At 42.5% G+C, this 24,116-nt stretch overlaps 1 protein-coding gene across 1 annotated transcript in view; it reads left to right on the forward strand.

Annotated features, from left to right (window-relative positions):
* The window catches only part of LOC23687468 (pyrokinin-1 receptor), a 112,055-nt gene that overhangs the window by 20,523 nt on the left and 67,416 nt on the right, over window positions 1–24,116 (forward strand). The window contains exon 2 of the mRNA XM_021838768.1: window positions 23,300–23,438. Coding sequence (XP_021694460.1) covers window positions 23,300–23,438 — 139 coding nt within the window. The remainder of the gene's footprint in view (window positions 1–23,299; window positions 23,439–24,116) is intronic.

Genomic DNA, 24,116 nt, shown 5'->3' on the forward strand with positions numbered 1-24,116 from the left:
ACTATTATAGCATCTATTAGAAAGTTAGACACGATCCAGTGTTGTGATCTAAAGTCTTGATAGTGTCATATTTTTTATTGTACGTAACTGAAGAAAAATTCTCTCAATAGTGTTGAAACCTTTTGATAAAAGAAACCTATAAGAAATCTAATATTGAAGACAAAAGCTACAAAAAAAGTTTTCTATACAGGTATACGACTAGTTTACCTGCAAAAAGTTTACCTCGTAGAGAACAAGGCGGGTCTATACCCAGGCGATCTAGTATACGTAAAGCAGGTCGGTTTTCTCGGCGCTGGTTTTCTCCACAAAGTTAAAATCTGATTACACCTGGGTATAGACCCGCCTTGGTAGAGAATAGACTTTGTTAATCATATTTGGGAGAAAGCGAGTAACTTCAACAACATCAAAAACATGATAGGTACATACCATGAACATACTCACGAAAAAGCTAAAAATATACTACCACTATGGTTATAAAAGATTTAATTGTAAAATTTTTCTTCAGTCAAGCAAACGACACCAAACTAGTCAGTGAAAACTTAAAAGTGATTTTGTTTATTAAAATCTAACGAGCAACATGAGTAGTCGCTTTCTCAACTGTTGCAGGCCGTTTGCAGAAAAAAAGTGTTCGAAAGAGCTACGAAATCTCACCGAAAGCACCATAGATAAACTGAAAGCGGCTGGTTATGCTCCAATGTCTACATTGAATACAAATTTACGCATTTGTACGTCCTGCCGTTTAAACGTTGACAAACGGGCAATCTTCAGGCTGTTTGGGCACGTCAGGAGTTAATCATCAATGTTAACTTCCTTTTCCCGAACAGCCTAGATAGCCGTGTAGTGTCGGTAGCGGTTGTTTCAATTGGCTAAGAATTAACACTACGGACTGCCTGTTCCGGTGGTAAAAGTCCATCTCACAGGTGACCCCTAATTCATGTCGCTTTAAGCTTACCGTGCCTAAGAATGAATGGTTAGGGGGGTCTAAAAAAAAAACCTAACCGCAAACGGAGCCTGTGGAGTACCAGGGCGCCCTCTACAGTATTGTGCCCTTCCTGTGCTACCCGGAGCAATGGTGCAGGTGACCTTGTGCTTCTCCGAGACAATCGGCTTCTCTTCTTCAGTCTCAAACCTGAGGCTAAATAAGGGTGGGATTATAAGGATGTTGTAAATTAGTTTAAATTTTTCACCCTTATGGCTTCGCATTATGCGTTTTTTTTTTGTTGGGGCAGCAGGGACCACAGTCCAGGGGCTTAACGGACCCCCCCCAGGACCTCTGCGAGTTGGGGAGTTGCCCAGGATGTGGTGAAGTTCGCAGTGGGCTCTGATGAACCTTCATAAAAACCACAAAAATCCGAATGCAACTCTGTCACAGCGACCGGTGCCGCTTAAAGTACCCTAGCCCAAACTAACAGGAGTGCCAACCGGCACATCAGGATTGATGCCAGTGAGATCCTGATTATGGCATACTGGTCGCGATACAAACGGACAAGGCATGGAATTACGAGTAGGAGTGCTTCGAGCACATTGGGACCAACGCCAGTACGGCCCCAATTATGTATACTGGCAGCGCACGATAAAGGACAAGTAACGGTATATGTACTGGATAATATGCTTTGAGGCTGACAGCGGCGACATTCTACTCCCTTAGTAGGGTCGGGTGACACTGGCCCGAAACGGCGAGTGGGTTAATGGCGCAGGCTGCCCCCGTCCCGTAAAACCGTGGCAGGCCTTAGAGTACGTTCCAAATCCGTCGCCTGGTTGTTCCAACTGGGCGGGAGTAGGCTCAGATGCCATTACCTGACCTGCGCCGATCTGGCTCTGAACATAGTACCTCATAAAGGACTATGTCAACCCTAGCATGGCCTCCCTGCTTGCATAGATAACCATGGGATCATAAAGGCGACTATTCCAGCGGAGATGGATAGCGGCTCTTAGGGGGACCCATAAGAGATGATCAAGCAAAACAAACAACCAGCGGAATGTGAAGGAGAGGCTTCTGGACCTATCAGTAACCGGCTAAGGTTCCCGCCAAGGAAGGAGGCGACCAACTTTATTGAAAACAGTGTGGGCAAAAGCCTAGATACTGTGACGACGGCAGGCACTGGCCGCTCCAGTGCAACATGTGTGGTGACCGATGGCCCGGGACTAATCGAGGCCATGGATCGCAATAGGGAGTACCTCCCTAAAATGCAGGTAGCTGCTGAGCAACTTGATGTCATCATCGAGTATGTTAAGAGCAAAACAAATATCAGCAAAGACTTGAAAACAAGTCTACTGAAATTGCGACAATCAGTCCTAGCTGCAAAGCAGGACTACGAGAAAGCCAAGGAACAACTTGGCAAGGTAGAAGGCCAAAAAGACACTAGATCGTGTCAGACCGAAGTGTTTTCCTTCACAGGCAACGCGAATATATCTGATGATATTATTCGATATGCGATGCGGAAGAGGGAAGCTTCCGGGGATGAATACGTGGCGAAAAGACGTATGGTTGCTAAGGGAAAAGTGACCTACGCGGCCGTCCTCCAGAGCGGAAAAGCTGGCACGAGCCAAGCACCGCGATCAAGAGGACATGGCAACAAAGGAGAGGCCAACACCAAGCCTAAGGCCAAGAAAGCCAAGAAAAAGGAGCCACGGGTTAACCGGAACCAGGCAGTGCATCCACAGGAACCACGGGCGCAAGGCAACAGCAACCCGTGGATACGAGTTGGAAATAAGAAAAAACAGAGGAAACCGAAAACGGAGCCCAAGGAGAGCGCTAAACCGAAAACAGCGAAACGTAGGAATTTAGGCGAAGCCCTCGTTATCAAAACGGAGGAAGCAAAATACGCCGAGGTTCTGAAGGCGATGCGAAGCACAGAGAAGCTATCGCCATTGGGCGCAGACGTGCGAAGCATAAGGCGAACTAGGATTGGTGAAATGATCCTAGTCTTAAAGAAGGACGCCAAGGAAAAGGGTGCAGTCTATAAGCAACTGGCACAAGAAGTACTTGGTGACGAGGTTGATGTAAGATCCCTTACTGCTGAAGTGACTCTCCAGTGTAAAAATCTGGATGAGGTCACCGATGCAGCGGAGGTCTCGGCTGCCCTCAAAGAGCAGTGTGACATCGACATAGCCAGTAAGGCCATCCACCTTAGAAAGGGCCCGCAGGGCACCCAGGTGGCGGCGATCAGGCTGCCGGTCGCAGAGGCCAACAAAGCGAAGAACTTGGGCATACTCAAGGTAGGCTGGTCGGTTTGCCGGCTGAGCATACAACAGCCTCCTGAAGTTTGCTTCAAGTGTTTCGGGAAGGGCCATAAGTCGTGGAATTGCAATGGTCCCGACAGAAGTAAGATGTGCAGAAAATGCGGCGCTGAAGGCCATAGGGCAAGCGATTGTAAGCAAATCGCTAAGTGCCTAATATGTGTCGACAGAGCAGACAACGGACACTTAACGGGCGGACCCAAATGTCCGGGCACAAGCGGAGTATCAAAGCAGCCAAAACGGAAGTAACACAGTTAAATTTAAACCACTGTGATGCAGCCCAGCAGCTGCTTTGGCAGTCAGTCTCGGAAACCAAGACTGACGTGGTGTTACTATCGGACCCATACCGCATACCAGCCAACAACGGGAACTGGGTGGCGGATAGGTCTCAACAGTTAGCAGCTATAGGGACGACAGGACGATACCCAATCCAAGAAGTAGTCTCTAGCTCAAATGACGGTTTTGCGATAGCAAAAATCAACGGCGTGTTCTATTGCAGTTGTTACGCGCCCCCAAGGTGGTCGATTGAGGAATTTTCCCACATGGTCGACAGGATGATAGCCGAACTAGCTAATCGGCAGCCAGTAGTGATAGCTGGCGACTTTAATGCATGGGCAGTGGAGTGGGGTAGCCGCTGCACCAATCAAAGAGGCCAACTATTGCTGGAATCCCTGGCCGCTTTAAATGTAGAGCTGGCAAATGTGGGTACAGTGAGTACCTTCCGCAGAAATGGTGCAGAATCGATTATCGACGTGACGTTTTGTAGTCCTAACCTTTTAGGTACCATGAACTGGCGCGTTGATGACGGTTATACTCATAGCGATCATCAATCGATTCGCTATAGTATAATACCAGGCGGGCGGAAGGCAGCGCGATGTAACTCGACCCAAGCCCGAGGATGGAAAACAGCGCGCTTCGACGGCGAAGTATTCACTGAAGCCCTGAGGCGCGAACGGAACACTCTGGACCTAAACGGTGAAGAGCTAGTTGCTGTGATATCACGAGCGTGTGATGCTTCCATGCCGAGAAAAGCCCCTCCTAGAGAGAACAGGCCGCCGGTGTATTGGTGGTGCGAATCAATTGCAAATCTTCGAGCAATCTGCCTTCGGGCTAGACGAAGAATGCAACGCGCACGCACAGAAGCACAAAGAGAGGAACGCGGTGCAGCATTCAGAGAGGCAAAGTTGGCTCTCAAAAAGGAAATCAAGAGTCGGAAACGGGCATGCTTTGAAAGCCTATGCGAGAGTGCCAATTCTAGTCCATGGGGTGACGCCTACAGAGTGGTAATGGCTAAGACCAAAGGAGCCATAGCGCCCCAAGAGAAATCGCCCGAGTTGCTGCGATCGATAATCGATGTACTTTTCCCGCACCATCCCATAAGCCCATGGCCCCCAGCGCCGTATGCGGCAGATGAAGAAGAAGAAGTGGCGAGAGTGACGAACGAAGAGCTGGCAGAAGTCGTGAAATCATTCGCGTCAAACAAGGCACCGGGACCCGATGGTATCCCGAATGTTGCCTTAAAAGCGGCAGTGAACACGGATCCGGACATGTTCAGAACCACGATGCAACGCTGCATTGATCAAGGAATCTTCCCGGATGTATGGAAGCGACAGAAATTGGTGCTACTACCAAAGGCGGGGAAACCACCAGGTGACCCGTCGGCGTATAGACCTATCTGTCTACTAGATACGACGGGCAAGTTATTGGAGAGGTTGATTCTCAACAGACTAGTACCGTATACGGAGAGTGCGGACGGCCTGTCCAACAACCAGTTTGGATTCAGAAAAGGTAAATCTACTCTGGACGCCATCCAGTCGGTCGTTCAAACAGCTGAGGTGGCAATCGAGCATAAAAGGAGCGGCATCCGTTACTGCGCGGTTGTCACTCTGGATGTGAAGAATGCGTTCAACAGCGCAAGCTGGGAAGCAATAGCACACGCGCTTCACCGCCTCAAGGTACCGGTGCAGTTGTGTAAGCTTCTAGAAAGCTATTTTGATGGTAGGATTCTACTGTATGACACAGAGGAGGGGCAGAAAAGCGTTCGAATTACCGCGGGAGTACCTCAAGGTTCAATCCTGGGCCCGCTGTTATGGAATGCGATGTACGATGACGTACTGAGGCTGCCCCTTCCGACGGGTGTTAAGATTGTTGGCTTCGCCGACGATATCACCCTAGTGGTCTATGGTGAATCGATGGAGGAAGTAGAGTTGACAGCAGCGCACTCTATTTCCCTGGTTGAGGAATGGATGAAGTCTAGGAAACTAGGACTGGCCCGTCACAAGACTGAGGTGGTGGTGGTCAACAACCGCAAGTCCGAGCAACGGGCGCTTATCTCGGTAGGTGATTGCACCATAGAGTCCAAGCGATCCCTTAGGCATCTTGGGGTAATGATCGATGACAAGCTGAGCTTCGCTAGCCACGTTGAATATGCCTGTAAAAGGGCATCTACGGCTATAGCGGCGCTTTCGAGGATGATGTCTAACAGCTCTGCTGTAATTGCCAGCAAACGCAAGCTGCTGGCAAGCGTGGCGCTATCCATACTAAGGTATGGAGGACCAATCTGGTCAAAAGCGCTTATAACGAGAAGAAACCTAAAGCGGTTGGAAAGCACGTACAGGATAATGTGCTTAAGAGTAGCAAGTGCATACCGGACGGTATCTAAAGAGGCCGTGTGCATCATAGCCGGGATGACGCCCATCGGGCTCATCATCAAGGAAGATGCTCAATGCTTCAACCAAAGGGGTACCAGAGGAGTCCGCGACACGTGTAAAGAGGAAACGCTCAGAAGCTGGCAGCAGGAATGGGATAACTCCACTAAGGGTAGATGGACCCATCGGCTAATACCAAATGTGTCAGATTGGTATGGTAGAAGCCATGGGGAAGTGAACTTCCACCTGACGCAGTTTCTGTCAGGACATGGTTGCTATAGACAGTACCTGCATAGGTTCGGGCACTCAGAATCTCCTGCGTGCCCCAATTGTGCTGGTGTAGAGGAAACAGCGGAGCATGTCGTGTTCGATTGCCCCCGTTTCATTGTTGTGAGAGGTCGCATGCTCACTACATGCGGAGGGGACACGTCCCCCGACAATATTATAGAGAGAATGTGTGCGGATGCCGAGTGCTGGAATGCAGTAACTACGGCTGTCACTCACATTATGTTAGAATTGCAGCGTCTATGGCGCGCCGACCAAGAGTTGGCTGCAGAGGATTAGCCCTGCCGAGGCTGGTCCCTTGTAACATTGTTTAAGACGGCTAGGAGAAGCAGTTTGCCTAGGCTACTTCTGCTACACGTGTTGTGCTATATGCACTGGTCCCTTCCCGAAGAAATACCGTAAGGTGGTTCCGGGGAGATGAGGGTCTGAGTCCAAGGGTCATGTCGATGCACTGTTCACCACTTGAGCAATTCTAAATGAATTGCTCAAGCACAGTGCATAGGCTGGTTTTAGCGGGTCGTCGTTGGTGCGTCATCCCCGCATTCCCTGAGTTATCTTCTCAGGGGATCTGTTTGCAGATTTCCCCCTTGTAAAAAACAAAAAAAAAAACGGGCAATCTGTACATCATCGGTGGATCAGGTTGCAGGAAGTTCGAAAACAACAACAACTGAGGAATTACTAGATGCACCGACAACAACTGAGGAGTTACCAGAAGTACCAAGTGCAGATAGTCTTGCCACGGTACCATCAGCGACATCTGTTTCCACAAATCAATCAGAAGATGAGTGCATCCAGAAGGTCAACATCGAACGCTTCAACGAAGGGATAGCTGGAATAAAAGTGACTCCGATTAAATGGACGAAGATGGGTTACGTCAATTATCCCGAGAAAAAATACCGTGAAATCATCGAAGCTGTACGAAGAAACCTCTTCAAATTAGGACCTGAGGATGTGGAAAATACAGACTACGATGAGGCAATTATGAATATGAAGAAAAGGTTCTCGAATCTAGCCACGACAAAGAAAGAAAAATTATTGATTTTGTCGATACTGCCAAGCTCGTGGTCTATTCAAGACGCCATTGATGAGTTCAAAACCAATAGAAAGACAGCAAAAGAGGCAAAACAATTCAAAAATAACTGTCTTGCAACCAAAAATGCTAGGTCGAGTACTTCATTAACAGATGAGACAAAAGAAAAAATAATTCAATATTTTGAAGACGATGAAGTAAGTAGAGCTATGCCTGGCCAAAAAGATTATGTATCTGTAAAAAAAGATGGAAAGCGTCAAGCAATCCAAAAACGATTAATGATGACTACTTTGAAAGAAGCGTATACACGCTTCAAGGAAATTAACGAAAATATTAAGGTAGGTTTTTCCTCATTTGCAAGCCTTCGTCCAAGGCAATGCAAGCTTCTATCCAATTCAGGAACACATAATGTTTGTGTGTGCACAACACACGAAAATATTAACCTAATCTTACATAGTTTGAAAAGAATCAATTTATCAAAGGATATTAAAATGTTAACTGGTAGTCTTTTGTGTGAAAATACAACATCAAATTGCTATCTACGATCTTGTTCGGATTGTCCAGATTCTTCATCATTGGAAAATATTTTATTCGCTGAGTTTGAAGAAAATTATATTGATCAGTTATCATTTGAGCAATGGGTGACCACGGATAGGTGTGACCTAGAAACTATTGTAAAACCTGTAGATGAGTTTGTGTCATTTTTTTGCTTGAAATTAGAAAGTTTAATTCCTCACGACTTTATTAAAACAGAGCAATCCCGCTTTTTAAAAAATACGAAAAATACATTACAAGATGGTGAATTTTTAGTCATTTGTGATTTTTCTGAAAACTATAGCTTTGTATTGCAAGATGAAGTGCAGTCCCATCACTGGAACGTACAACAAGCTACAATTCATCCATTCGTTATTTATTTCAATGGAAGTAAGCAAATTGAACATTTTAGTTTTATTGTAATTTCCGAAGATTTAAGACACGACTCAGTATCTGTAAATTTGTTCATTGTCAAAATGATTAACTTTTTACGCGTTGATAAGGATAAAGAAATCAGAAAGATATATTTCATGTCTGATGGAGCAGCATCGCAGTACAAAAACCGTAAGAATTTTTCGAGCCTATGTCAATTTAAATCAAAGTACGGAATTGATGCAGAATGGCATTTCTTTGCTACGTCGCATGGCAAAGGTCCTTGTGATGCTATTGGAGGAACCATAAAGCGCATGGCCACAAGAGCAAGTTTAGCCAAAGAACGTGAGCATCCAATTAAAACTGCAAAAGAACTATTTGATTGGGTGAATCGCAGAAAAGAAGAAGATTTAACAAAATTATCATTTTGTTTTACTACTACTGAAGAGTACGAATTAACGGCATCAAAGCTCAGCGAGCAATATAATAACGCGAAAACGATCCAAGGAACCCAAAAATTTCACTGTTTCATTCCATTGTCAGAAAATAAAATTAAAGCAAAACTATACTCGAACTGTACTGATAATGATGCAAAAGTGTTCGATATTGTAAAAAAATTGAATAACAATAAATAAATAAATAAGTATTAATAAAATGTTTTCATGATCTCATAACGCATACCCAAATCCAAAACTTTTAAAGTTTATATATAACATTTAGAAACTCATCGATCATACTCTGTAATCTGTAATCTGTTAATTCATTTTGATTTATACATATACATATACATATAATATTTATACATATACATAATATTTATACATATAATATACATAATACTAATGAATACATGAAAACGACTTGTTTAATTCACGCAAGGCCCTTAACAATAAAATCAGCAACAAACTGCGGTTCCCGTAATAATTTACACCGAAAAAAAAAAATTTTTTTTTCTACTAAATGTGAAAATTGTGACATGTTTGAAATGTCATAACTTTTATCATCATCAAATTTTTATGGTAGATAGTTAATATAATGGACCGTTTTCCCTCAAAAAATTACGTTGGTATTCCGATAGGGTTTTGAGATAGTGTCAAAAATTATGTTTTTTAATGCAAAAAAAAAAAAATTACTGTGTATATTTTTTTTGGAATCTTTATTTAGTTGTCTAACTTTGTTTCTTTAGTTGTCTAACGATCGAACGAACCGTTTTTGCTGTGCAGCTTTTTGAATATTTTTGAACCATTTTCACATACACCCTTTTGAAAAGTTAGTCGTGACTCAACTTGAAGATTTGATATCGGAAAATGACGATTTAGATGGAACTGGAAAACTGTGCAAAGTTTCAGCTCAACAGAAAAAAAATGAATTAAAAAACTTACCAAATTTTGGTGCTGTTGCTTGGAATTACTCAATTGTGGTGTTAAATACTGAATAAAAAATGAATTTGTAACACTGTACCCTAGCTTAAACAAATCTTTAAATTCAACCTAACGGTAAAAAGTCTCGATTGTTCAGAAAAGAGAAAGCCAGATCGACCTTGAAATCTATAAATCTATTGTACCTTTTTATGTATTACTAATCTACGCCTAATTATCGTAATACTAATACTAACTCATATGCTACCCTATAAAAGTGAACCCCAATCCATGAAATACAGTCAGTCTTGTTAAACCTACCACCCAGTGTACAACGAATCTAGTGCGAATCCGAAAACCCGCGTGTGCTGAAGTCCCCCAGTGTCTGTGTCTGCCGCCAGTCCCAGTCCACCTTGAGCGTCGAAGGTCGGTCCGCGAATTTCATCGAGTGAATTCGAGGCCGGGAAAAGATTACTGTGGTGTACATGTGGTATGTTAGCAAAATATGGTATGCATGAGTTATTGCGAGTTATTCTTTTCTCCTCGTCTTGTCCTGGGAATCCCGAATCCCGGGATATTTTCGAAAATCACGGGATTTCCCGAAATTGTATATTGAACTAGAAAATACTGTTGTATAATTCTCTTATACTGGCACAAAACAAGCTGCATGTTTTTCTGGTGACTGTTGATCCAAGAATGTATGTTAGACATTGTATTTAGCTTACTCAATAAGCGTTTTTATTGAGGTTTAAGGCCACTTATGCTTATACTTTTTGTGTTATGTTAGTAATGTAATTTTCAATAAACTGTAGTAGGTTTTTCTAAAGTTTGTTCCGTTTGTCAAAAAATGCTTTGGTGGTTAAATTTTTCATTATTTTAAAATTTTATCGATGCCATTTTATTTTACCATAACCGTTTTAGTTTTTCCAGGACTAACATGTTTGTGGATGTTATGCTAATAATTTAAAAGCAGGAATATTCCGCATGACACAAAAATGTAAATAATTTTGGTTAAATTTGAGAGTGATTGATATCACCCATACCTATATATTATGCATCACGTTTGAATTAGGTTTCAAATTAACTTTAATGAATGCCCACTGATTTCAACTGCAGATAGTTGAAATATTGATGAACTAATTCTAAGAGAACATTGTTTTTGCATATTTTAATTCGACTTAACATAGTCGTTTTGGAAGCATTTAATTTTTATCCCGGGATTTGAAAAAAATAAAATCCCGAATCCCGGGATTTTTCCGAGTCCGGGAAACAAGCTCTAAGTCTGACTAACCGCCGATCAGATAAGAAGCTCTATTCTATTGAAAATGTTTTGCTAAGTCAAAGAGTAAAAGATAATTGGAAGAATTAGTAACTCTCTGAAAAAGGAATATCTATCAAAGTATGGATATATGCTGGAATGGAGGCACCTATACTACACACAAAATATGACACAAATTTATTTCGAACTGCAAAAAAAATCAAGCTTGCCAGGCAGACTTGATGAAAATCGCTAGTTTTCTTTCGATCGTTTGGGACAAACTTGGAAAAAGGGCTAAAGTTTTCTATGCATTAAATTTTCGTTTTTATTGGAAAAAGTAAAATGATGCGTATTTGAATACTTTATATTCGATCAAAATGAAAGGTGCTATCGTGACATTACTTGTGAATACACATGAATAGTTTTTCAAGTGATTTTTTGTCATATTTTATGAAATGCAAAAATATGTTTTGATCACGCGCTTTTATAAAGTTTGTCCATTGTTTAATATCTGGGCTCACAGTGACAGTTCGTGACAGCAGAATCTCGGTTCACCTTGACGTACATAAATTCCGTATCGGTTTCTCCCTCCCAGGATATATGTATATGGTAGGTGTACCAGTTATGGGCATAATGGTTCCCTATTACGCCATACGGGATTACTTGAATGTTTTCACATTATGAAAGATTTTGTGTCTTCTTCTTTCTGGCATTACGTCCCCACTGGGACAGAGCCTGCTTCACAGCTTAGTGTTCTTGTGACCACTTCCACAGTTATTCACTGAGAGCTTACTATGCCAATAACCATTTTTGCATGCGTATATCGTGTGGCAGGTACGATGATACTCTATGCCCTGGGAAGTCGAGAAAATTTCCAACCCGAAAAGATCCTCGACCGGTGGGATTCGAACCCACGACCCTCAGCTTGGTCTTGCTGAATAGCTGCGCGTTTACCGCTACGGCTATCTGGGCCCCTAAAGATTTTGTGTGTTGTAGTAGTAAGATTTAAGATATATCTTGATGTTTAAACATTCAAACAGATTTAAAATGTGAAGGTTATCGAAATTTCACGTATGGCCAAATAGGGAACCACTATGGCCATAACTGATACACTTTCCCTACATGACTATCGGAATAAACGAGAAGAACATGTAACATAGTAACTAAGTATAAATGAGAAAGACTAAATTCTCCTTATTTTGCTTGCTCTCCGTGTTTTTTGCTACATGTTTACCAAGAGTTCGTGCATCTTAAGAAATGAGCCAGCCTCGGAGAGCAAATGTCACAAATAAAGATAGCGTTCTATCTATTCTGCACCTTTTTAAACTTCATTGCTTTTCGAGAAAACGGGTCATTTACCGAAATGGTATTCGAGAAAAGAGGTATTCTGGGGACTGTTTTCAGAAATGTCATTGGGATTTGGAGAAATAACATTCGGACAAACACAATCGTTTGTTTTGAATCTTGCAGTATCCGTTCTGTTTTTTTATAGATTATTAGAACAGCCACACCTGGATTTAACCATAGTGTACCAGAGCACATCTCTAAATTTGGGGGCATCTAAATTTGATTACGTACTGGACACGAAAATCCTATCATTGCCATTTATCACATTGGTAGTTTCTACTGATTTTCTCATGAATTTTGAATTTTTATGATTGCGTAAAACTTCTACCATGGCGGGAAATATATTGAAGCCGGTTCCCGTATGCGAAACATCCAAGTGTAACTGCCTTACTCGGCATTGTCAATTTACAACGACCGGGGAATATCAATCGAGCAACGAAACTTCAATAAAATTCGTTTTTCTATTTTTTTCGCCCAGCATAAAACAAGATTATTAATGCGCACCGGAGTAATACACACAGTACCAAAAAATGTTGTGATTTACGTCTTTTTGGATGCACATAAAAGAAGCGAGCCAAATGACGTAAATTTGTGTCGGATTGAAATTACATTAGTGTCTGATTCGGGAAATATCGATAACAGTCCCATTGTTTTCGTGTCCTCTAACATGTAAAATTACATTTTTTGTTCAACATATCTTCAAGGACACGTTTTTGTGTCGTTCCATCACTTACATCATGTATCATTCAGTCATAACCAGAATTACGTCCACAGTAATTTTCATTATTTTTAAGAGTGCAAATAAATGAATAATAGCACCAAAGGAACCGATCCAGATCGATAACAAATTCCAGGTGAATTACACACGCATAAAAATATTTAAATTTCATTGTAGCGTAAACAGAAGAGTATGTGAAAAGTAAACTTAATTGATTTATTGTTACAGCATCACGTTTGATTTTCAACTATAGATGCTTGAATGATACATGATCGTGTAAATTTCAAGTGCATTCGATTGAAAAATAAGCGATTTTTCGTTGACATTTCATTTTATTTTGATGCTACAAATTTGTGCATGAAAATAAACTGATATTTACAACATATTTTTAGCTGTGCACGATCTGCCTTCACACACCTGCTTTCACGCATTTTTGTATGGTATTCGCGACTACGAAGCAAAAAGAGATTCCACAAAGCACTCGCACCAACGGAAAATCTCGTAAGGAACTGTCATCGTGAGCGTGAAAAAAAAGTAAAAAATATCTCTCTCCTTGTTTTTCTCACATAAAACCGAAGAAAACATCAGTGAGTTCTGTTTGATCTTTCGACCTTGACACTTGCTTTTCCCGGGGCAAGCGACGAGGGCAGGATCAAACATGTCGCGCGTCGGTCTCGTAAGTGAAAAAGTGGCGTGATCGGTGAGTTCGGTTGAAGAAAGTGAAAAAGTGCCGCGATCGGTTAGTTCTGTTTGATCCTTCGACCTTGACGCTTGCTCCTGGGCAGTGCGTCAAGAAAGCCCGAACATTTTTTTTTTTATTCATTTTGGGTCGCGCGCTTATTTTTTTTTCCTGAGTGCTTTTTTATAGCCGAGCAAACGAGTGAAGCCGAAAGTGGATTGTGGCTGCTCAGTCAAGGATAACGGATCAATTGGTGAGCTCGTTTCATGCTACTATTTCTAATCTATAAAATATATGATTTATCAACAAACTATGGATGGTTCGTCACTGTGAGTGTCGACACAAACTCTGATTCATGATTTATTTATGTTTAACATTTTTTTTTTCTGAACACCTCTTATATACCTTTATTTTTGTAATTAAAAAAAACTTTGAATGGTTCTACACTACAAGTGTAGACTTGCGAAAGGTTCACTTTATTCAACAAACTTTGGATGGTTCGCCACTGTAAGTGTCGGCATAATAATAAGAGTGTTCTATGATGTCCCAACCAATCGAGTTTTTTGTTTCTTTTCAAATGAGTAAAATATAATAACACATGCTTTCGTCCTGACAGCTGTAGGAATGTTACATTTAGGTATTTGTTCAACAAACTTTGAATGGTTCGTCACCTCAAGTGTCGGCATAATTTTCCTCTACATAGAAATTGTTCATATCAAATGAAAATATTATATTTACGTATAAGCATGTATATATCTCACAAATCATTGTTTATCATGGTCTAATCGCTTATCAAAGTGAATCCTATGACCCAACGATCCTCCCCATTAGCAAACATCCCTCCCAGTAGCCTTTGTGGAGATGCAGAGGCAAACACGGTCTCCAAAAAGCAAAGGTTACACACTAACATTCCTTCCCCCAATCCCACCTGACTGCAAGGACGTGGCCGGCGCCGTTATTGACCCTGTATAAATAGAGGCACTGAATTATGCACACTGAAGAAGATTATGGCCAATCCCAGCCGAACTTCTAGTTGATTCTTTGTGCATTTTCACTGACTTCGGTCAATCACGGAATAGCAACCATTGATATGTGTAGTCAGTCTAAGCTAAGCTAAGCTAAGCATAAAACCGAAGAAAACATCAGCAGCTTCGTAGTCGCGAATACGCATAAGTATCAGAGAAAGGAAACTATCTTGAGGAATTAAATTCGAAAGGACTACGAGAAAGCCAAGGAACAACTTGGCAAGGTAGAAGGCCAAAAAGACACTAGGTCGTGTCAGACCGAAGTGTTTTCCTTCACAGGCAACGCGAATATATCTGATGATATTATTCGATATGCGATGCGGAAGAGGGAAGCTTCCGGGGATGAATACGTGGCGAAAAGACGTATGGTTGCTAAGGGAAAAGTGACCTACGCGGCCGTCCTCCAAAGCGGAAAAGCTGGCACGAGCCAAGCCCCGCGATCAAGAGGACATGGCAACAAAGGTGAGGCCAACACCAATCCTAAGGCCAAGAAAGCCAAGAAAAAGGAGCCACGGGTTAACCGGAACCAGGCAGTGCATCCACAGGAACCACGGGCGCAAGGCAACAGCAACCCGTGGATACGAGTTGGAAATAAGAAAAAACAGAGGAAACCGAAAACGGAGCCCAAGGAGAGCGCTAAACCGAAAACAGCGAAACGTAGGAATTTAGGCGAAGCCCTCGTTATCAAAACGGAGGAAGCAAAATACGCCGAGGTTCTGAAGGCGATGCGAAGCACAGAGAAGCTATCGCCATTGGGCACAGACGTGCGAAGCATAAGGCGAACTAGGATTGGTGAAATGATCCTAGTCTTAAAGAAGGACGCCAAGGAAAAGGGTGCAGTCTATAAGCAACTGGCACAAGAAGTACTTGGTGACGAGGTTGATGTAAGATCCCTTACTGCTGAAGCGACTCTCCAGTGTAAAAATCTGGATGAGGTCACCGATGCAGCGGAGGTCTCGGCTGCCCTCAAAGAGCAGTGTGACATCGACGTAGCCAGTAAGGCCATCCACCTTAGAAAGGGCCCGCAGGGCACCCAGGTGGCGGCGATCAGGCTGCCGGTCGCAGAGGCCAACAAAGCGAAGAACTTGGGCATACTCAAGGTAGGCTGGTCGGTTTGCCGGCTGAGCATACAACAGCCTCCTGAAGTTTGCTTCAAGTGTTTCGGGAAGGGCCATAAGTCGTGGAATTGCAATGGTCCCGACAGAAGTAAGATGTGCAGAAAATGCGGCGCTGAAGGCCATAGGGCAAGCGATTGTAAGCAAATCGCTAAGTGCCTAATATGTGTCGACAGAGCAGACAACGGACACTTAACGGGCGGACCCAAATGTCCGGGCACAAGCGGAGTATCAAAGCAGCCAAAACGGAAGTAACACAGTTAAATTTAAACCACTGTGATGCAGCCCAGCAGCTGCTTTGGCAGTCAGTCTCGGAAACCAAGACTGACGTGGTGTTATTATCGGACCCATACCGCATACCAGTCAACAACGGGAACTGGGTGGCGGATAGGTCTCAACAGCTAGCAGCTATAGGGACGACAGGACGATACCCAATCCAAGAAGTAGTCTCTAGCTCAAATGACGGTTTTGCGATAGCAAAAATCAACGGCGTGTTCTATTGCAGTTGTTACGCGCCCCCAAGATGGTCGATTGAGGAATTTTCCCACATGGTTGACAGGATGATGGCCGAACTAGCTAATCGGCAGCCAGTAGTGATAGCTGGCGACTTTAATGCATGGGCAGTGGAGTGGGGTAGCCGCTGCACCAATCAAAGAGGCCAGCTATTGTTGGAATCCCTGGCCGCATTAAATGTAGAGCTGGCAAATGTGGGTACAGTGAGTACCTTCCGCAGAAATGGTGCATAATCGATCATCGACGTGACGTTTTGTAGTCCTAACCTTTTAGGTACCATGAACTGGCGCGTTGATGACGGTTATACTCATAGCGATCATCAATCGATTCGCTATAGTATAATACCAGGCGGGCAGAAGGCAGCGCGATGTAACTCGACCCAAGCCCGAGGATGGAAAACAGCGCGCTTCGACGGCGAAGTATTCACTGAAGCCCTGAGGCGCGAACGAAACACTCTGGACCTAAACGGTGAAGAGCTAGTTGCTATGATATCACGAGCGTGTGATGCTTCCATGCCGAGAAAAGCCCCTCCTAGAGAGAACAGGCCGCCAGTGTATTGGTGGTGCGAATCAATTGCAAATCTTCGAGCAATCTGCCTTCGGGCTAGACGAAGAATGCAACGTGCACGCACAGAAGCACAAAGAGAGGAACGCGGTGCAGCATTCAGAGAGGCAAAGTTGGCTCTCAAAAAGGAAATCAAGAGTCGAAAACGGGCATGCTTTGAAAGTCTATGCGAGAGTGCCAATTCTAGTCCATGGGGTGACGCCTACAGAGTGGTAATGGCTAAGACCAAAGGAGCCATAGCGCCCCAAGAGAAATCGCTCGAGTTGCTGCGATCGATAATCGATGTACTCTTCCCGCACCATCCCATAAGCCCATGGCCCCCAGCGCCGTATGCGGCAGATGAAGGAGAAGAAGTGGCGAGAGTGACGAACGAAGAGCTGGCAGAAGTCGTGAAATCATTCGCGTCAAACAAGGCACCGGGACCCGATGGTATCCCGAATGTTGCCTTAAAAGCGGCAGTGAACACGGATCCGGACATGTTCAGAACCACGATGCAACGCTGCATTGATCAAGGAATCTTCCCGGATGTATGGAAGCGACAGAAATTGGTGCTACTACCAAAGGCGGGGAAACCACCAGGTGACCCGTCGGCGTATAGACCTATCTGTCTACTAGATACGACGGGCAAGTTATTGGAGAGGTTGATTCTCAACAGACTAGTACCGTATACGGAGAGTGCGGACGGCCTGTCCAACAACCAGTTTGGATTCAGAAAAGGTAAATCTACTCTGGACGCCATCCAGTCGGTCGTTCAAACAGCTGAGGTGGCAATCGAGCATAAAAGGAGCGGCATCCGTTACTGCGCGGTTGTCACTCTGGATGTGAAGAATGCGTTCAACAGCGCAAGCTGGGAAGCAATAGCACACGCGCTTCACCGCCTCAAGGTACCGGTGCAGTTGTGTAAGCTTCTAGAAAGCTATTTTGATGGTAGGATTCTACTGTATGACACAGAGGAGGGGCAGAAAAGCGTTCGAATTACCGTGGGAGTACCTCAAGGTTCAATCCTGGGCCCGCTGTTATGGAATGCGATGTACGATGACGTACTGAGGCTGCCCCTTCCGACGGGTGTTAAGATTGTTGGCTTCGCCGACGATATCACCCTAGTGGTCTATGGTGAATCGATGGAGGAAGTAGAGTTGACAGCAGCGCACTCTATTTCCCTGGTTGAGGAATGGATGAAGTCTAGGAAACTAGGACCGGCCCGTCACAAGACTGAGGTGGTGGTGGTCAACAACCGCAAGTCCGAGCAACGGGCGCTTATCTCGGTAGGTGATTGCACCATAGAGTCCAAGCGATCCCTTAGGCATCTTGGGGTAATGATCGATGACAAGCTGAGCTTCGCTAGCCACGTTGAATATGCCTGTAAAAGGGCATCTACGGCTATAGCGGCGCTTTCGAGGATGATGTCTAACAGCTCTGCTGTAATTGCCAGCAAACGCAAGCTGCTGGCAAGCGTGGCGCTATCCATACTAAGGTATGGAGGACCAGTCTGGTCAAAAGCGCTTAGAACGAACAGAAACCTAAAGCGATTGGAAAGCACGTACAGGATAATGTGCTTAAGAGTAGCAAGTGCATACCGGACGGTATCTAAAGAGGCCGTGTGCATCATAGCCGGGATGACACCCATCGGGCTCATCATCAAGGAAGATGTTCAATGCTTCAACCAAAGGGGTACCAGAGGAGTCCGCGACACGTGTAAAGAGGAAACGCTCAGAAGCTGGCAGCAGGAATGGGATAACTCCACTAAGGGTAGATGGACCCATCGACTAATACCAAATGTGTCAGATTGGTATGGTAGAAGCCATGGGGAAGTGAACTTCCACCTGACGCAGTTTCTGTCAGGACATGGTTGCTATAGACAGTACCTGCATAGGTTCGGGCACTCAGAATCTCCTGCGTGCCCCAATTGTGCTGGTGTAGAGGAAACAGCGGAGCATGTCGTGTTCGATTGCCCCCGTTTCATTGTTGTGAGAGGTCGCATGCTCACTACATGCGGAGGGGACACGTCCCCCGACAATATTATAGAGAGAATGTGTGCGGATGCCGAGTGCTGGAATGCAGTAACTACGGCTGTCACTCACATTATGTTAGAATTGCAGCGTCTATGGCGCGCCGACCAAGAGTTGGCTGCAGAGAATTAGCCCTGCCGAGGCTGGTCCCTTGTAACATTGTTTAAGTCGGCTAGGAGAAGCAGTTTGCCTAGGCTACTTCTGCTACACGTGTTGTGCTATATGCACTGGTCCCTTCCCGAAGAAATACCGTAAGGTGGTTCCGGGGAGATGAGGGTCTGAGTCCAAGGGTCATGTCGATGCACTGTTCACCACTTGAGCAATTCTAAATGAATTGCTCATGCACAGTGCATAGGCTGGTTTTAGCGGGTCGTCGTTGGTGCGTCATCCCCGCATTCCCTGAGTTATCTTCTCAGGGGATCTGTTTGCAGATTTCCCCCTTGTAAAAAACAAAAAAAAAAACAAAAAAGGCCTTTTAGTGCGTCATCACAAAATGGCTTATTTTAAAATCATGAATGTTATGTTATGATGGTATTGGTATTTGCAGCATCGATGAAAATGACAGCCTGATCTCATGGATATTTTATTCGAAGAAAATGCTTCAGGTGTTATTCCAATATTTAAGGACATTATAAAAGGAAGCCATATAAAATACTGCATCAGTATTTGTTAAACTACCACTTTTTTCAAACAGTGATAGTGTTTGTGAGGGAGAAAACATATCATAAATACAATCGTAAAACCAAACTGTCGCTACTAAAGATGCCACCAATACTACAAAACAACACGATAGCTAATGGTTGCCGTCGTGATTGTTTACATTTCGTAGGAGTAAAATTGGAAGCGAAAATATTTAAGCACTTCCTCGTGGTTTTAAACATTAAAGCTAAGTATGCTGTTTCGCTCAAGAAAAGTAAAGAAATTCCTTGACTGAATTGGTCAAGAAATTTCCTACAGAGAGCCCCCTTTGAAGTGACATTTCTTCTCAACTGCGTTCTGCGATCAGAAAAATGTGATTTTCTTGACCATTTCTTGGAAGAAATTTTCCACGCATCGAGATAGGCGATTCCTTTTCTTGTCAGTAGCAAACCAGCCTTAAAGCAAAGTATGCACTTCAACAGAAAAGTAATCGCCTATTTCGATGCGTGGGAAATTCCTTGCAAGAAATGCTCAAGAAAAGCATTTTTCTTTGATCGCAGTACGCAGTTGAAAAGAAATGTCAATTCAAATGGAGCTCACTGTAGAAAATTTCTTAACCATTTCTTGAGGGGAACAGCATACTTAGCTTAAACAGTGAGTTTAACTGTAGTTACGGAAAATTGATAAATCCACGATTCAAGTGAATATATTTTTGTTAGTGAATGTTTTGTGAAGAGTGTGAATGTGCCGTGTAAAAATATGTTGCGCTAGTTGTGCGAAGAAGAATAAAAACAGAAGTTGGAAGGAACATATTTTAGCAGCAGCATTTTTATTATGCACGAGTTTCATAGATGAGATTTATATTCCCAAAAAAAAATCTCTGATCTTACGCCGCATTTCATTGCCTCACACAACTACGCTTGTACATTGAAGGTGCTTACCTTTTTCATTGTAATTCTGGAGCAAACATTTGGGTTTTGGATTAAAATATTGCATATTAAAATTGGCACACTGAGACATGCCTGTGTTTATAGTCCAAAATTTCCAAGATTTTTTCTGCTTTGGTAATTTTCAGCTCAAAGAGGTTGGACGAGCATGGAAACTTGGAACTCATACGTTTATTTGTTTTGCAATTATGTGATATTACAGAATCGAAGCATAAAATCATACCAAGAATTTAGTAATTTGGACCACACAAAATAATGACAAGCTCCACAGTGCATGCGTCGCGACGCCTCTACCGTGTGTGCACAATCATCGCGATCGTTGAGCGCAGTGATGTCAGGGTTGCTATCCGTAAAATCATAGCATTTAATGTGAATTGATCATAAAAAATCATTTAAATTTCATTAAATCAGTGATCTTGTGATGATAAACTTTTTGCAGAATGTTAAATTTTATAATATGCAGCAAATGTTCCGAAAACAAACATAGGGTGCAGAACCACTTGGGCACTTCCATGATTCACTTTGGCATGGGGGTTTTTCTTGGCCGAATTTTCTGAAACGTTGCAATAAAAAGCGTTTCAGTATGATGCATATTGTGGCCAAATATGAGCTCTGGAGCTTTCAAAAAACTCTACTGCCCAAGTGAATCAAAAGTGCCAAGAATTAGATCCCGCTCCCTATTACAATGGATCAATGCACGAGTTCACTAATTTGACGTTTGAGCGGTGCCGAATTCACTGGTTTCCATGGTTACATAAAAAACACGGCACCGCTAAAACGTCAAATAATGAACCCATGCATAGGTCCATTGGTAGAAAAATCCGTCACTTACCACCTGGCAACACCGTCATCTCTTGCAAGCATACAAACGAAGCAAACAGTGCTGGTGCATAACAAAAATATGCGATACATCCAACATAAAATAGAGAAGTTCCTTTGATTTTCATTAAATCACAATGTTTTCTTTTGGTAGGTACGATTAAAGAGTACATTTTGATTTCCAATACTCGTGAATCTACTGAATTTCCTTTGTGTTTACATAAAAGTATGCTTAACACAAATGTTATATTTTTTGTTTGTTTGTTTTGAAAATGTACATGGAAAGGCTACACTACTACTATTACATCAATGATGATTCTAATGATCCTTTGAGTTACGCGCCGCTTCACCTTCAGTTATATGCGCAATTTTCCATCATTTTTAGCGACCACGAACTTTGCGTGGCGGCATTGTGCCAAGAATCTCGAGCATGCGGAAAAAGCTGAACAAGATCATAAATTGATGTTCTAAAGTGAATAACAGACGATCATTATGATTATTGGTTTGTTGGAGATAAGAGATAAAGGATCAGGTATAATTTAAAAAAAAAATAGCATAGTTAAATATTGAACAATATCTCGCTAAGATATTACCAAGTTGACTTAATATCTGGTAAGTTAAGTGATTAGTCAACAATTCAATTTGTCAAATTCAAAAACAGTGATGCCAATTATTAGGCTATGCATTTCAGCTGAATAATGAAGAAAATAACAGCATCGAGTTCTTTGCATTATTGGTCTACTTTTTGTCTTAGAGATTGTCCTTGGGTCACACGCTTCAATTGCGCTATTTTGAGGATAAATGTGTTTTGTCTCATTTAAATGAACTAATTTGGATCTTGTGTATATATTTTAAGATTCACTGTGAGATTTATTAAAATTTTGAGGATTTTCCTTACATCATATTGAGATATGAGATTAAATTTTGACGAATTCAAGATATGATGTTCTGCCACGGAGTAATACATTGCGCATAATATAAACGTGGTAGAAGAACGGCATTACATCTCAACGATCTAAAGGCTTCCCTGCACTTATTCGACATAGTATGAAAAATAAGTGCGGCGAGAGCATCAGAACGATTCGCGCCATAATCTCGCACATTAATTTACGGTTTGATGGTAGGTAATGAAGATTCGGATCGCAATTCAATTCATAATAAATTGAAAGTTCTGCTCTCATCAATACAACTTTACTGCGTTTGCCGTGCAACAACTTTGAAGTGGATTACATCCGCGTTTAGTTTGGCGAATAGTGCCCACCGTGTTTACGGTGCTACAGAAGAGTAAGAACACCGTGCTGCATCGTACACGATATAGCCGATTTCGCTCGTGATAACATGAAGAGTAAAAATTTTCACCATAATTTGCATTTGGGTGTCCATCAGACAACGAAATTTTAATTAACTACTTTCGAAATTTACAAGCGTTGGGAACCCGCCGAACCGTCAGGATAGCCACTCGTAGTTTGACGCTAACGAGTTTGTTTCGACAATTTTTTTTTCTGATTTTAAGATACGTTGCGAACAAAGATTGGATGATCCTAATTTACAAGTTAAATTAAGGTGATAATGAATCGCAGCCAAATCTCAAATTTGCAAGAGCACAAATCTGGAGATCGGAACATCCGTTTGAGCTGAAAGCATAGAGGCTAAGGTTCAATTGTAACATGTTTGCTGCTGGGGTATGAACTCTCAAAAGGCCCATACAAAATCCTTGGAAATTGATTAATAAGCCCATGAGAACCTGGCAACTGCTCAAAAACTCTTAAAAACTTTGTTAACATATGAAAGGTTATATAAACATGAGTGGTCTTTGCCTTCAATATCTGTTTATGAGCCCATTGTAAGCCTTTGGGGACGTCTTTGATCTCTGTGAAGCGCTTGGGAACCTCTAATATCTTGTGAAACCTCATTAGAATCTTCGAAATTCACTGTTAACAGTTTGGGCACAGCTGGAAATCGGATGCACCAGAAACATCCTATAACTCATTGAGATCTCATGGAGAACCTTTGCACCCCGATAATTCTTTCAGTACCCTAGACACCCTTACCAAATCTCTTAAAAATTAAAGAGATGAAAAATGACATAGTACTATTCCATTTATTTAGTTCAATTTGACCACTAATAAACAATCATGCTTAAACACGGTAAAAAATATTAATCGCTAATTCATCTGAATATGTTCCTTAATTTTTCAGGTGTACCTCAGGAATTGTACCTGCTCTGGTTCAGGTACCCGTACCCTTTTGATAACAACATTTGCGTACTGCAAGGCTTTGCAGCTGAAACATCTGCCAATGCTACTGTGCTAACGATAACAGCCTTCACAGTGGAGAGGTAAGTTTTTTGTAAATTGGAACATAATGTAAAAATACATATACATTTGACATCTGCATTGTGATGGAAACGAATGCTATGGAACCAGCTTTGGAATAATACAGTTTATAAGCTGCTGTAAATAGGCTTAAGCAGGGCTTTAGCCATAAAAGTATAGCTTAAAGCTAAACAAAACCATGCTGAAAATATCTGGTTCTAATCTCGGTTCGGTCGAGTGTTTTTGGATTAGAAATAATCTCGTGTTCATAGAGGATAGAGTATCTATGCTATTCAGCAATACCAAGCTGAGAGTTGTGGTCGTGTTGAAAACCAGCGGCCGAGGATCATAGAAAAAGTAAAAGAAATTTTCTCGACTTCCCTGGGCATAGAGTATCTTCGTTCTTGCCACACGATATGCAAATGCAAAAATGGTCAACTGATAAAGAAAGCGCTAGTTTATCACTGTGGAATTTCTCATAAGAACACTACACTGAGAAGCAGGCTCTGACCCAGTTGAGACGAAAAAAAGTATATATGTGTTTGATACGAGGTAAATAAATGATCGTCTTGCAAAAGAGAATGTATTGAGAAATCTTGGTTAACTTAAGCATGATTTTGCTAGAATTTTGAAGTAATTTACGACTGATTTCTGTTACATAAATAATGTCATTGATACCCATATAATTTTGGTGCAAAAAA

Source organism: Aedes aegypti, chromosome 1 (genome assembly GCF_002204515.2).
Source record: "Aedes aegypti strain LVP_AGWG chromosome 1, AaegL5.0 Primary Assembly, whole genome shotgun sequence".
Classification (NCBI taxonomy): Eukaryota; Metazoa; Arthropoda; class Insecta; order Diptera; family Culicidae; genus Aedes; species Aedes aegypti.